Source organism: Archocentrus centrarchus, chromosome 18 (assembly GCF_007364275.1).
Source record: "Archocentrus centrarchus isolate MPI-CPG fArcCen1 chromosome 18, fArcCen1, whole genome shotgun sequence".
Lineage (NCBI taxonomy): Eukaryota > Metazoa > Chordata > Actinopteri > Cichliformes > Cichlidae > Archocentrus > Archocentrus centrarchus.
In genome coordinates, this window is record NC_044363.1 from 20181740 (window position 1) to 20194157 (window position 12418).

At 41.0% G+C, this 12418-nt stretch overlaps 1 protein-coding gene across 1 annotated transcript; it reads right to left on the reverse strand.

Moving 5' to 3' along the window:
• Positions 1-3308: 3308 nt before the first annotated feature.
• Positions 3309-12058, reverse strand: LOC115796855 (diamine acetyltransferase 2-like). The gene is made up of 6 exons (XM_030753321.1): positions 11996-12058; positions 10336-10387; positions 5338-5421; positions 3815-3916; positions 3683-3723; positions 3309-3567 (listed from the first exon to the last, which is right to left on the reverse strand). Exons 1-6 carry the CDS (start codon positions 12056-12058, stop codon positions 3400-3402), a joined length of 510 nt encoding a protein of 169 aa, XP_030609181.1. The 3' UTR covers positions 3309-3399.
• Between the last annotated feature and the right edge of the window lie 360 nt (positions 12059-12418).

Below are 12418 nucleotides of genomic sequence, written 5' to 3' on the forward strand. Positions count from 1 at the left end.
TCAGGCTGTTATAACTAAAAACACAACAATGATATAAGGAACATAACTGCAACATTGTATAATGAGTGTACAAGCCACATGTTTTAAGGAGAGACATTTTACATGATTTAGCTACAACAGGAAACTTTTTTAGCTTTTTTCTGAACATTGTCACAAAGTCCTGTTTCATACTAATGTCCCATTAATGAGTGTTGATACTTTTATTCCTTAACTGTATGGACACTCCTTGTTTCAGCTACTGCCATCAGGCAGACGTTTCAGGACAATGAAGGCCAGAACAAACAGACTGAGGAACAGCTTTTATGCCAGGGCTATCATTGAACTGAACTCTGTGTGGTTTGGACAGTGATGTGGGGTGGTAGTGCTGACTGTGTGCGTGCGTTGGTGTGTATTGGGGCTAGATTCGTCTGTTAATTTACTATTGTGCACTGTATTTTAGTAATCATTTTTATCACTCATATTTTTATTATTTTATTATTTATTGTCTGAGGCACCTAGAAAGGAATGCATTTTAAATTTCGTTGTGCAACTTCTGTGTACAATGACAATAAAGATTCTGATTCTGATTCATCCTGACCATGTGATAGACTGGCAATCTGTCCACTGTGTGACAGCTGGAATAGGTTTCAGTCCCCATGACCTTAAACTGGATAAGAAGATAAGAAAATGTATTTATTCATCATGATACCACTTAGATACAACAGAAATTAAGATATATTAGATTAAGACCAAATATTTAGTCTTCAAATTAACTTCAAAACATGTACAGAAGAAAAACCTTTAAAGGCAATTGGTATCTTTGAGGGGACACCTTTAAGTTTACCTACTTATAAACTAGACAGGTTTAGTATCAAGACAAGAACAAAAACAGTTTTTCTTGACCCTTTATCAGTGGATTTCTAACTAATGTCCAACTAAATTAATTGGGACAAAGTGAGACACAAGTATGCAACTTAAAATTTGTGTTCAGCAGTTTCATAAGATCCTTTTTTTAATTCTGGAAGAAGACAGGATCCAGTATGAAGATGAAGGTAGCTGCGTGTGGAAATACTCTCTTCATAACTAGAAATAACTTGCAAATGTGTTCATACTGGCACTGTTACTGCAGCACCAGTTAGAGTTTTTTTTACTGCAGAACTAGATTCAAAGCAATGTCACTGTTTATTCAAAGTCTATCTGTGTTTTGTTCTGCTTAATTTGAATACCATTGTACATTTGTAGTCTGTATTTCATACGTGGTATCTTGGAAATTGTAAAAAAAAAAAAAAAAAAAACACACAGCAAGAGAAGCACAAGACAAGTTTTTTTTTTTTTTGCCCATAACAGCTTTTATCAGCAGTGGAGAGAGACAGGAAATGGGGGAAGATACACGGGCAAATTGGCAACAGGCTGGAACTCGAACCTGTTTTATTGTATTTCACAATAAATGTTCACCTGGGTGAATATCATCATTCTTATCAGCATGTAAATTATTGGTTTTGTCTCATTTTGTTGTTGTTTTTCAGGCATTTAACTGTAGTTCATGTTCTCAATAAATGGCAAACATGGCACATTCAGACCCCATAAACACAAGAGTTATGTATTATAAATGTTACAGAAACCATGCAGCCCTTCAATCATCCAGAGGTGATTTGTTAAATTACAACTTAAGTCAATAGTGAACAATAATACATTTACTATAAAGTGCCAAAGACACATACACAATAACCCTTAAGTCCAGATAACACACCTTTTGTAATAGTAAGTAGTAAAAATGGGAGGGTAAAAGATGAGAGTATTCCCTGTGTTAGATTTCTGATCAAGGTTTTAGAGCATGTGTAGCACCATCTTCTGCCAGGAAAGAATGTAGCATCTCCAGTTTGGGTGGTTGGTTGGTTGCTGCTAATATACTTATATTAGTTTATGAGGTCCAGTGTAAAGTTTCCACAGTCAGTGATGGTTTGGGGTGCCATGTCATCTGCTGGTGTTGGTCCACTGTGTTTTCTGAGCTCCAAGATCAACGCAGCCATCTACCAGGAAGTTTTAGAGCACTTCATGCTTCCTGCTGCTGACCAACTTTATGGAGATGCAGATTTCATTTTCCAACAGGACTTGGCACCTGCACACAGTGTCAAAGCTACCAGTACCTGGTTTATGGACCATGATATCCCTGTTGTTAATTGGCCAGCAAACTCACCTGACCTTAACCCCATAGAAAATCTATGGGCTATTGTGAAGAGGAAGATGTGATACACCAGAACCAACAATTCAGAAGAGCTGAAGGCCACTATCAGAGCAACCTGGACTCTCATAACACCTGAGCAGTGCCACAGACTGATCGACTCCATGCCACGCCGCATTGCTGCAGTAATCCAGGCAAAAGGAGCCCCAACTAAGTACTGAGTGCTGTACATGCTCATACTTTTCATGCTCATACTTTTCATGTTCATACTTTTCAGTTGGCCAACATTTCTAAAAATCCATTTTTTTGTATTGGACTTAAGTAATATTCAAATTTTCTGAGATACTGAATTTGGCGTTTTCAGTAGTTGTCAGTTATAATCATCAAAATTAAAAGAAATAAACATGTGAAATATATCAGTCTTTGTGTAATGAATGAATATAATACACAAGTTTCACTTTTTGAATGGAATTACTGAAATAACTCAACTTTTCCATGATATTCTAGTTTTATGACAGCACCTGCACAATCAGTTCCACAAGTCATGGTTTCCATTCCAGCAATCATTTACCCTGTCTGTCCTCTTCCACAGAGTTCCTATGTTGGTGCCACCATGCCTGCCACAGCCCATCCAAGTCATCAATATGACAGCTATAAATTATGCATAAATTATGCTTTCACCTCTTTCATCTCGTTGTGTGCAACAAAAACCGATAATAGACACACCAACAGGATATGATTGCTCCTGCCATTCAGGTTTAATTTGGCTTGTTGTCTGGGAGGTTCTCACTGATGTCAAATAGCTTAAATGCATTAAACTCGAACATGTGAAGAATAGAAAGTGAATTATTTGTGTTAAAATGTAGGGAGTAAATGTCAGAAAAATAGTAAAGAACAGATACCTTAAAATTTTACTTAAGTTCAATAATGAAGTATTTGTACTTCTTTTTCTTCCACCTCTGACAGCCACTAAATGTGGAAGATGTCTAAAATCTGAATATAGATAACTAAAGCAAAAAAAAACATTCTTAGTAGGAATGCATATAATTATGCTTTAAAGGAAAAATCCTCATCTTGGAAACTGAACATCTACTGTCTCTAAATGAGAAAATCAATTTTATGCCTGTTTTGTACATATACACACACATCTGTATTGCATCCATCTTTAATGAGTGCTGCACTGTGAGCCTGTTTGCACAGACCTTTGCAGTGTGTGGGCTGACCTCATGGGGCTTGGGTTAAGGCTGAGCCAGGTGCTCTAGCGCCTTCCCCTCGCAGCACATGTAATGGTAGCCCAGGCTAGCGGTGACATCGAAGCAGCCCTGGCTGAGGTAAAAGTCCATAGATGGTTTGTTCTGATCCGCAACGGTGAAGTTAAGCTGGTGGCAGCCGGCAGCCAGAGCCAGCTACAGGAGAGAGGAACCAAGAAGGAAGACAGGAATGACTGCTGTGCTCAGATGTAGGATGGAAACTTCCAAACTTTTTAACTTCTACAGTTCAGTTTGTACCTGTTTTACTCACCTGTGCCACCTTGCTCATTAGTGTTTTACCAACGCCCTTCCCTGAAACACAGATCACGTACATTACTTAAGATTTCCTGCAAATATGAATGCTCAGTGATGAGGTGAGATCTTCAGAGATGCTGTACTGTACCTCTGAACTCAGGCATCACATACAAGTCCTGCATATAAATGGATCTGCCTTTCCATGAACTGTAGGAATAATAGTAAAATGCATAGCCGATCTTTGTGTGACCTGAAAGAAAAAAAATTTGCTAGTAAAATATTTAGAAGCAGCCAAATATAAAACCGTTTTATGTGCTTTGTTATTCCTTTCCACTAAGTTAATGACTGAACATTTAGCACAATGATTATTAACAGCATAGCGCTTTTCTTAACTGCATATCATTTGCTATACATCAGTGAAAAAATTATTACAGGGTGAAAATCTTTATAAATGTAACCTCACATTTCCCAGCACTCAGTGAATCCTGAATCAAAACCTAAGGCTCTACAGTCTTCAGTTCATCCCATTAATTTTTAATGGCTTCAGGTCAGGGCTTTGTGCAGACCAGTCAGTAATGTTCACTTTGGTCTTCTAGTGCTTCACCAGTAGCAATGTATGATTTGGGTTGTTGTTGTGTTAGAAGACAAAGCAATGACTGTGTCTACATGCCTAAATGCACTGAGTTGATGCCATGTGATTGGCTGATTAGATATTTGTGTTACTGAGTAGTTGAACAGGTGTACCAAACAAACAGGCTGATGGGACCACAGAAGTACAGTGTCTGTAATCTTTACTTTGACGCAAGTGAACAGACACAGGATGTATTTTTCTTATCTGGCTTTGCTTAATCTAATATCAGCAACTCAGGCTTTCCTAATAACTACAGCATTTTTATATAGGAAGCAGTGTTTGAAGCATATGACCAATAACAAATGGACTGTTTATTGGAAACAGAGCTGCAAAAAAAAGAAAAATATCAGGCTGAAAGCAACACAGTTGCTGCAGCCAAACTGTGTAAACTATGCAGCTGACTGTGTAGGTTAACAGACAATATCTGACTATAAATAAAGTTGTTCCCTGATGTGTACAGTTTTAGCACTTTGGTCTGAGATGGAGCCTTGGTGGTTTGAGGTCAAGTAAGAAACAAACAAAAGCACAATTCAAACTGTAAACTGGCTTACTTGCAAAAAAGTTCAAAAAGCAGAACAATAGAACAGTAAAATTGCTTGCAACAATAGGAAAAGGCAAGTGATAAAGTGGCTCTTTTCTATATTTCTTACTGATGCTCACTGGGCAAAGACAAAGACTTCATACTGAATCTAACATCTGCAGATCCTCTTAGTATCAGTGCACTGAAAAACAAGATGTACTTTCCAGAGAACTGATTTCTCATGACGAGGAGCCTTTTTACACGATGATGACTTTTCCCAAACATGACCTCCTCTGCAGCTGATTAGCTGTGAAGCACCTCTGTAACCCTCAAAATCCAAGGTTAAACCTGAGGTTACCTCACTGAGGCCCAATTCCTACATCGTGGTAAAGTTCTGTCCCGAGTTTCCCTTTTTGTTTCTCCTGCTCATTCACTGTGTTGTGTTAGTTTCTGTTACTTTTTGGATTTTGTGGTTTGGAGTTTGTATTAGTATCTGTAACAGTGCATATGATCTCCTCACCTTCTTTGGTTCTGTGCTGTTCTGGCACCTCAGTGATGACCACATGAAAGAACGGGTTCTTGGAAAAGCCGTCTCGCTCCAAATCTGATAAGAAATTATTGGCAATTAACCATGGCAGACATGTGAAAGTTTTTCTTGAAACTAAGTACAGATGTTACATGGTTTTCACAAAGGGGAAACTTAGTTTAGATAACAAAGAGAACCTTTTCATCAAAACATAATCTTTGCAAAGGAGAGGGATTTAAAACCAGTTCTCGACTCTTATGTTGGAAAATACAGTGGCAATGCTTTTCCTCAAAGGTACATATGTTCCAAAGAATTAAGCTTTATGGGAAAACTTTTGGTGGTAGAAAGAAATGTGCAAGTATTTTAGTATAGATGGAAATGTATTGAGCCTTTTTCATCTGGACCTGCACTCGATTCAGTTCCTGAATTAAAGTCAGCATTAGTACAGAGTTGTACAGAGTTGTACTTGCATACAACTCTGTACTTATTATCATTCCAGTTCCTTTGGCTCATGACCATAGGTGAGGGTAGGGAGGTAGATTAAAAAGCAACAGCTTCGCTTACACGCTCTACTCCCTCTTCACCACAACAGACTGGTGTAGTGTCCGCATCACTGCAGATGCAGCGCGGATCCATCTGTCATCTCCCGTTCCCTTCTCCCATCACTGAATAAGACCCCAAGATAGTTAAACTCCTCCACCTGGGGCAGCAACTCATCCCTGAGCCAGAGTGGGCACTCCACCCTTTTCCAGCTGAGGACCATGGCCTCAGACTTAGAGGTGCTAATTCTCATGCCAGCCGCTTCACACTTGGCTGCACACTGTTCCACTGCGAGCTGGATGCCATGACCTGATGAAGCCAACAGGACCGTATCCAGTGGCGGTCCTAGCCTGTTTGGCGCCCTGGACTTGCTCATCCATGTGGGTCAGCTTCAGCAAGGCAGAGAAATGCAGCAAGTCGAAGGATTTTAGCAACAGAACTTTTATTCTTTTTCCACCGCCACCGAACACACTTTTCCACTCGCGCTCGGCTCCCGCGCTAGCCCGCATACACACACACGGGGCGGAGAAAAGTGGGCGATGTCTCTCAGCCTAATAAGGCTCCATTCTTAAAGGGGAAGGCTCTGCCTGTATCCCGCAATACTGAAGAATCCTTAAAAAAATTCCTGGATCCAGATCGTGATTCGGATCAAAGCCAAAATTTAATCCCTTCTTCCTCTTGTCATTTCCAACCACTCCACAAAATTTCTGCTGACAAACAGACAGACAAACAAACAAACCAACGGGACCGAAAACATAACCTCCTTGGCGGAGGTAAATATACAGAACTTTGGGTGAGTTGCTAAAATTTTGGCTGCTTTTCACCATATTTGGTAGGTTTTTAGGAAGTTTTTATTGTAAAATTATATATCTATATAATATTGCAATTTTATATAGATATATCTATATAATTTTCCAGCCCAATGTGTTCACAAGCTGCCCAATCTGGCAACACTGCGCCATCCACCAACATTTGTCCAAACTGTCTAGATTCGTATTTGTGTTATTTTTTTCATCAGGATTCGGGTTCACACAAATATTGTGAATTAATGACCATAATTACAGTATTATAAATGAAATGGGCTTTGTGCGCTATCAGTTGTGTGCATCTAATTTTATTAGATGCACAGATTCATTCTGTGGAACATGGGGAAAAAAACATGGGAGGACAAAAAAAAAAAGAGTCAGTTTTGCATATCTCCCAAAACTTTTTAATATTAGGACATACACTTCGCGTTAATCTTGATATGGCAGTGTCAGTGAGGATGAAAGGTTTGGCGAGAGACTGCCAGCAAAAGTCGCCTTTATTTATAATTCAGCGGTTACTGTTGGCTGTAACCAGGCCAAAACTGTACAGGCATGAATGAATGAACCCAGCTGACTGTCTCACTCTCACGCCATCACTGCTTCACTCGACTCGGACCCCAGGCTGAGAGGAGAAGGGGGCGAGGCAGCACTGTGTGTGTGTGAGACGATCGAGTGAAGCAGTGACAGCGAGACAGAGAGAGAATCCCCCGTCTGCCCCTTTCCTTCTGTTACAACCTGTCTGACCATTGCAGAAAGCTACATGCAATACACAGCAGGCAGAGGGCAATGAGGGGCCGTTAGGGACATTATTACTAAAACGCTCTCACAAACACTACTGAAACGCTCTCACACACACTACTGAAACGCTCTCACACACACTACTGAAATGCTCTCACACACACTACTGAAACACTCTCACAAACACTACTGAAATGCTCTCACACACACTACTGAAACGCTCTCACAAACACTACTGAAATGCTCTCACACACACTACTGAAACGCTCTCACACACACTACTGAAATGCTCTCACACGCACTACTGAAACGCTCTCACAAACACTACTGGAAACCAATAGGATTCCATGTGAACAGGAAGTCGTCTGAAGGACAAAAAAAAAAAGTAGCGCATTTCCAAAACACGGCTAACACGACACTGATGTCTACTCAACGGCATACGAGCAACCTAAGTGAAGCAGCCACATTTTTTAACAATATATTGGCCTCAGCAGAGACCATCAGAACACTGTCAAATGCAACTGCCGTCTAGACTCATATTCATGAAGCAAGTTGCGAAAGCATGCATACAAAGATCCCAGTAGGTTCATGACAACCCTATTATTAGGATCATATCTAGACGCAGCAGCAAGAAACACAGATAGAGTTCGTGTATGTTCATCTAAAACTCTAAAAAGCCTCTCTTGCCTGAAATGGTCTGAATCTTCACTTTGCAGAGACTCAATAACTTGTAGAGCACTAGGAAAAAAATTTCAACATCCTCTTCATTAGCTCTCACCTCAAACAACAAAAAATATATGTGAAAAATGATGAGGATCAGATGAAATTTCATTGTAGTAGCGGTATTGTCAGACACACAGTTCTCTTCTGATGGAGCTGTCAAGCATGTTCACATTTGTGGTCGCAACAATAGGTTGATGCCACACAACAGTGTTTAGATGTCACAAGGCCAATATTTTGTTCACTTAGGCTGCTTGTAGGCTGTTAGTAGACATCAGTGTGGTGTTAGCCATGTTTTGAAGTGCTGTTTTTGTTCCTTCAGATGACTTCCTGTTCACACCAAACACCTTCCTGTTCACACGAAATTCTCTGGTTTTCAGTAGTGTGTGTGAGAGCGTTTCAGTAGTGTTTGTGAGAGCATTTCATTAGTGTGTGTGAGAGTGTTTCAGTAGTGTGTGTGAGAGCGTTTCAGTAGTGTTTGTGAGAGCGTTTCAGTAGTGTTTGTGAGAGCATTTCATTAGTGTGTGTGAGAGTGTTTCAGTAGTGTGTGTGAGAGCGTTTCAGTAGTGTTTGTGAGAGCGTTTCAGTAGTGTGTGTGAGAGCGTTTCAGTAGTGTTTGTGAGAGCGTTTCAGTAGTGTGTGTGAGAGCGTTTCAGTAGTGTTTGTGAGAGCGTTTCAGTAGTGTGTGTGAGAGCGTTTCAGTAGTGTGTGTGAGAGCGTTTCAGTAGTGTTTGTGAGAGCATTTCAGTTGTGTGTGTGAGCGCATTTCGTGTAAACAGGAAGGCGTTTCGAATGAACAAGAAGGCATTTCGTGTAAACAGGAAGTCATTTCGAATGAACAGGAAGGCGTTTCGTGTAAACAGGAAGGCGTTTCAGTAGTGTGAGAGCGTTTCAGTAATAATTGTCATGATCCTGGTCTGGTGGCCCAGCGTTTTGAGTTATTTTGTGTAGCTTTCTTTTGTTGTACTTTTCAGGTTGTTTTCTTAGTGTTGCTTTTAGTTTCTCTGTTTGTTATTTGAGTGTGCGGTTTGGTTTCCTTTGTTGTTTTGTTTTGTAATGTTGCCTTAAGTTTTCTGTGTTTAGGTTAGTATCTGTTATGTTTAGTCAGTTCCTGTTTTATTTTGACAGTCTCGTGTTCCTTGTGCTTTGTGTTTAGTTTTGCTTCCCCTTTGTCATTAGTCTCATTCATTTCACCTGTTGTTTGCAGTTGTTTCCCCTCACCCCTCGTTTCCTTGTGTATTTAAGTCTCAGTGTTGTTTAGTTCAGTGTTCAGGTCCTCGTCAGTTTTGCCTGTGTGTTTTGTCCTTCGAGTTTTTCCTGCTTTCGAGTTTCAAGTTTCAAGTGTACTGTTTGGTAATTATTTGTGTTTTCAAATAAACTTTCCTCCGAACCTACTCTCGCCGTGTCCTGCACTGGGGTCCTCCCTGCCTTGCCCGCACACAGCTGTGACAATAATGTCCCTAACGGCCCCTCATAGAGGGCGCCCATTACCCCACAAGTGGAGTAGTGCGGTAGGCGCTGCTGCGGCGATCGCAATGCGTTGGGGGGAGGGGGGCGGTCATGCCACCCTAGATGAAATGCCACCCTGGGCGGCTGCCCATGTCGCCCATATCAGAAACCGCCACTGACCGTATCATCTGCAAAGAACAGAGATGAGATTCTGAGGCCACCAAGGCAGAAGCCTTACGCCACCTGGCTAAGCCTAGAAATTGTGTGCATGAAAATTATGAACAGAATCAGTGACAAAGGGCAGCCGTGGTGAAGTCCAACCCCCATGGGAAACAAGTCAGATTTAGTGCCAACAATAAGGACCAAACTCTCGCTGCAGTTGTACAGGGACTAAATGGCCCACAGCAACAGTCCAGACACCCCATACAGTGTGAGTTCATTTTGACAAAGAACGAAACAAGAGGCAGCCAAGATTCAAAGAAGAGCTTTGAATGTCCTTCAAGAAGCCTGGAGAACTATTCCTGAAGACTACTTAAAAAAATGACAAGAAAGCTGCCTCAGAGAGTTCAGGCTGTGTTGACAAATGAAGGTGGTCACACCAAATATTGACATTGACAGTGAGGTTAAGAATAAACTTTGAATTTGTTTTTGGATATTATATTGGCTGTCACCTTATTTTATCAACTTTATTAAACTATAAATTTAAAGTCAAGGCCGAGAACTTGAGACAACCACATACCTTTCTGAGTGATTTTCACATGGTCGGCCAGTTTCTCATATTCTGCCAGTTCCTGGAGAAATAAAAAGCTGTCATCATTTATTAGGACTTCACAAACACCATTTAAGAGCACTTTATTAGCACTGAAACTAATGAGCAGGATGAGCACAGTTTACCCAATAATATCGCACTAATTTAATTACAGCAGCATGGTGCTGTTAGGGATTAGCTTTTACTCTGTGAATAAAAAGACGAATGTTTAAAAGTAAACTCCAGCAAATTTATTAATTAACAGTGGATGAGCCGAATAATAAACAATTAACTAATACAGTACATCAGACAGAGAGCAACAGACAGAAAGTGCTGACTAACTTCTCTCAGTTCATCTTATCTTGGAGGTTTGGCCACAGTACGTACGATTAAAACATCACCAATGTCACCATCTTCTGTTATCAATGTGGACAAGATTGCTCTGTATGACTAATTAAAACATCACGAAGAAGACATGCTTTATGACTCCACCGCTGATGAGAGGAATCTGGGTCATGAAAAACCAGCTTGGACAAGACTCAATGAGGAAGGCCGCAGAATTTGTTTGTTGGTGGTTATGTAGTGGCAGTATAAAGATGTTATGGTTAGAGAGCTAGATGGGCTCAGAGAGAGAGAGAGAGCGCACACATAGGCCTGTCTCTTCCTCTGAGTCCCCACATATGCATGTGAGATTTCTTCTGATTCTTTAATATATTAAATGTCTTACTTTTTTAATTAAAGTTTTTCAGGTGTCTTCCTTCACAAACTAAACCTGTTACCTGTCAGTGCTTATGAAAAGTTGTGCGGTTGGAAGCCTGTCACTCATTACACGCCTCTAAATGTCCTGTGAATCACACACAGCTGAACTGGACTGTGGAATGTGCACAGCCCACGCTCCAGGCTAAGGTGCCGTTAACACGAAGCCGTTTTCACTGGAAACGGTGTCGTTTTGATGCGTTTCAGCCTTTCGTTTACACGATGGCGTTTCAGAAACGATCCGCATTTACACGAGGACATGTGAAACGATGAAAACGATGTAGTTCCCATGCCAGGCCACAAGTTGGCGTTGGTTTTCTCTTTGCAAAGTTTGTTTACGCAAGACGCGCATGCGTGGAGTGACACAGTAGGTAGTGCGGCAAATTGTTCATTACTTACAAAATGGCCAATGTGAGAGGTTTTGTGTGGACCGATGATGAGGTTGGATCGCTGCTGCACACAACGCTGAATTACAAAACGGTAAAAACACAGGAAAAGCATAAGAAGCACTCGTGAATCCGCGAGTACTGTTTATCAGTTTGCGCGTGCGCGAAAAACTGGCCGTCGCAACCATAGTGCGCATGTGCGAGTCGAGCGTTTTCAAATCACCCCGGTTTCAAGTGTTTACACGAAAACGCAAGCCGGTGCGTTTCTGAAACGCTCCACTCTGGACCCCGTTTCTGAAACACATCGTTTTCACTCTGTTGTCGTGTAAACGCAAGGCCGAAACGCATCAAAACGACACCGTTTCAAAATGAAAACGGTCTCGTGTAAACGGCACCTAAATGTCTTAGAACATTTAGTGCTAAATTTAATACATTTAGTACCAAATGTCTTATACTAAGTGTCTAAATACAATTTTTTTTTCTAAATACTAAATGTCTCGTGCACTCACCATGATCATCCGCGCGATGTCCTTGGAGTCCTCCAGGTTGGCTGCGCGGACGGAGAAGTCCATGTCGGGGGTGGATCTTAAGCGTTTCGCCGGTTCATTGAAACCGACACCAGCACTGGCACGAGCACCGGCACCTCGGTGGTGGAAACGCAGTAACAGAGCGCTGCGGTGCTGCTCACCGCTGCTCTCCTTCGTCTTCCTTAGTTTTTGATGGCATTTGACATCCGTTTCCGTTCCATTGCTGCCCTCTGTTACATTAGCTAATCAAACTCTTCTCAGTATTCCAGCTCCAGAAGACCTAAACAATACAGTACTAACTAACCAACTAACTAACTAAATCTCATTTGTTAATTTTTTTGGTTTGTTAATAAGTAGGTCACCTGTAATTAATGGAGGCGATTTTCTTGCTTTATTTAATTTATT

Bases quoted from the DNA above. Each gene is read 5' to 3' on its own strand.
- LOC115796855 (XM_030753321.1), bottom strand. From the start codon at position 12,058: ATGGACTTCTCCGTCCGCGCAGCCAACCTGGAGGACTCCAAGGACATC. The intron at 10,388-11,995 runs GTGAGTGCACGA...TTATTTCTCCAG, and splicing joins ACATCGCGCGGATGATCATG to GAACTGGCAGAATATGAGAA. The intron at 3,568-3,682 runs GTGAGTAAAACA...TCTCTCCTGTAG, and splicing joins TAATGAGCAAGGTGGCACAG to CTGGCTCTGGCTGCCGGCTG.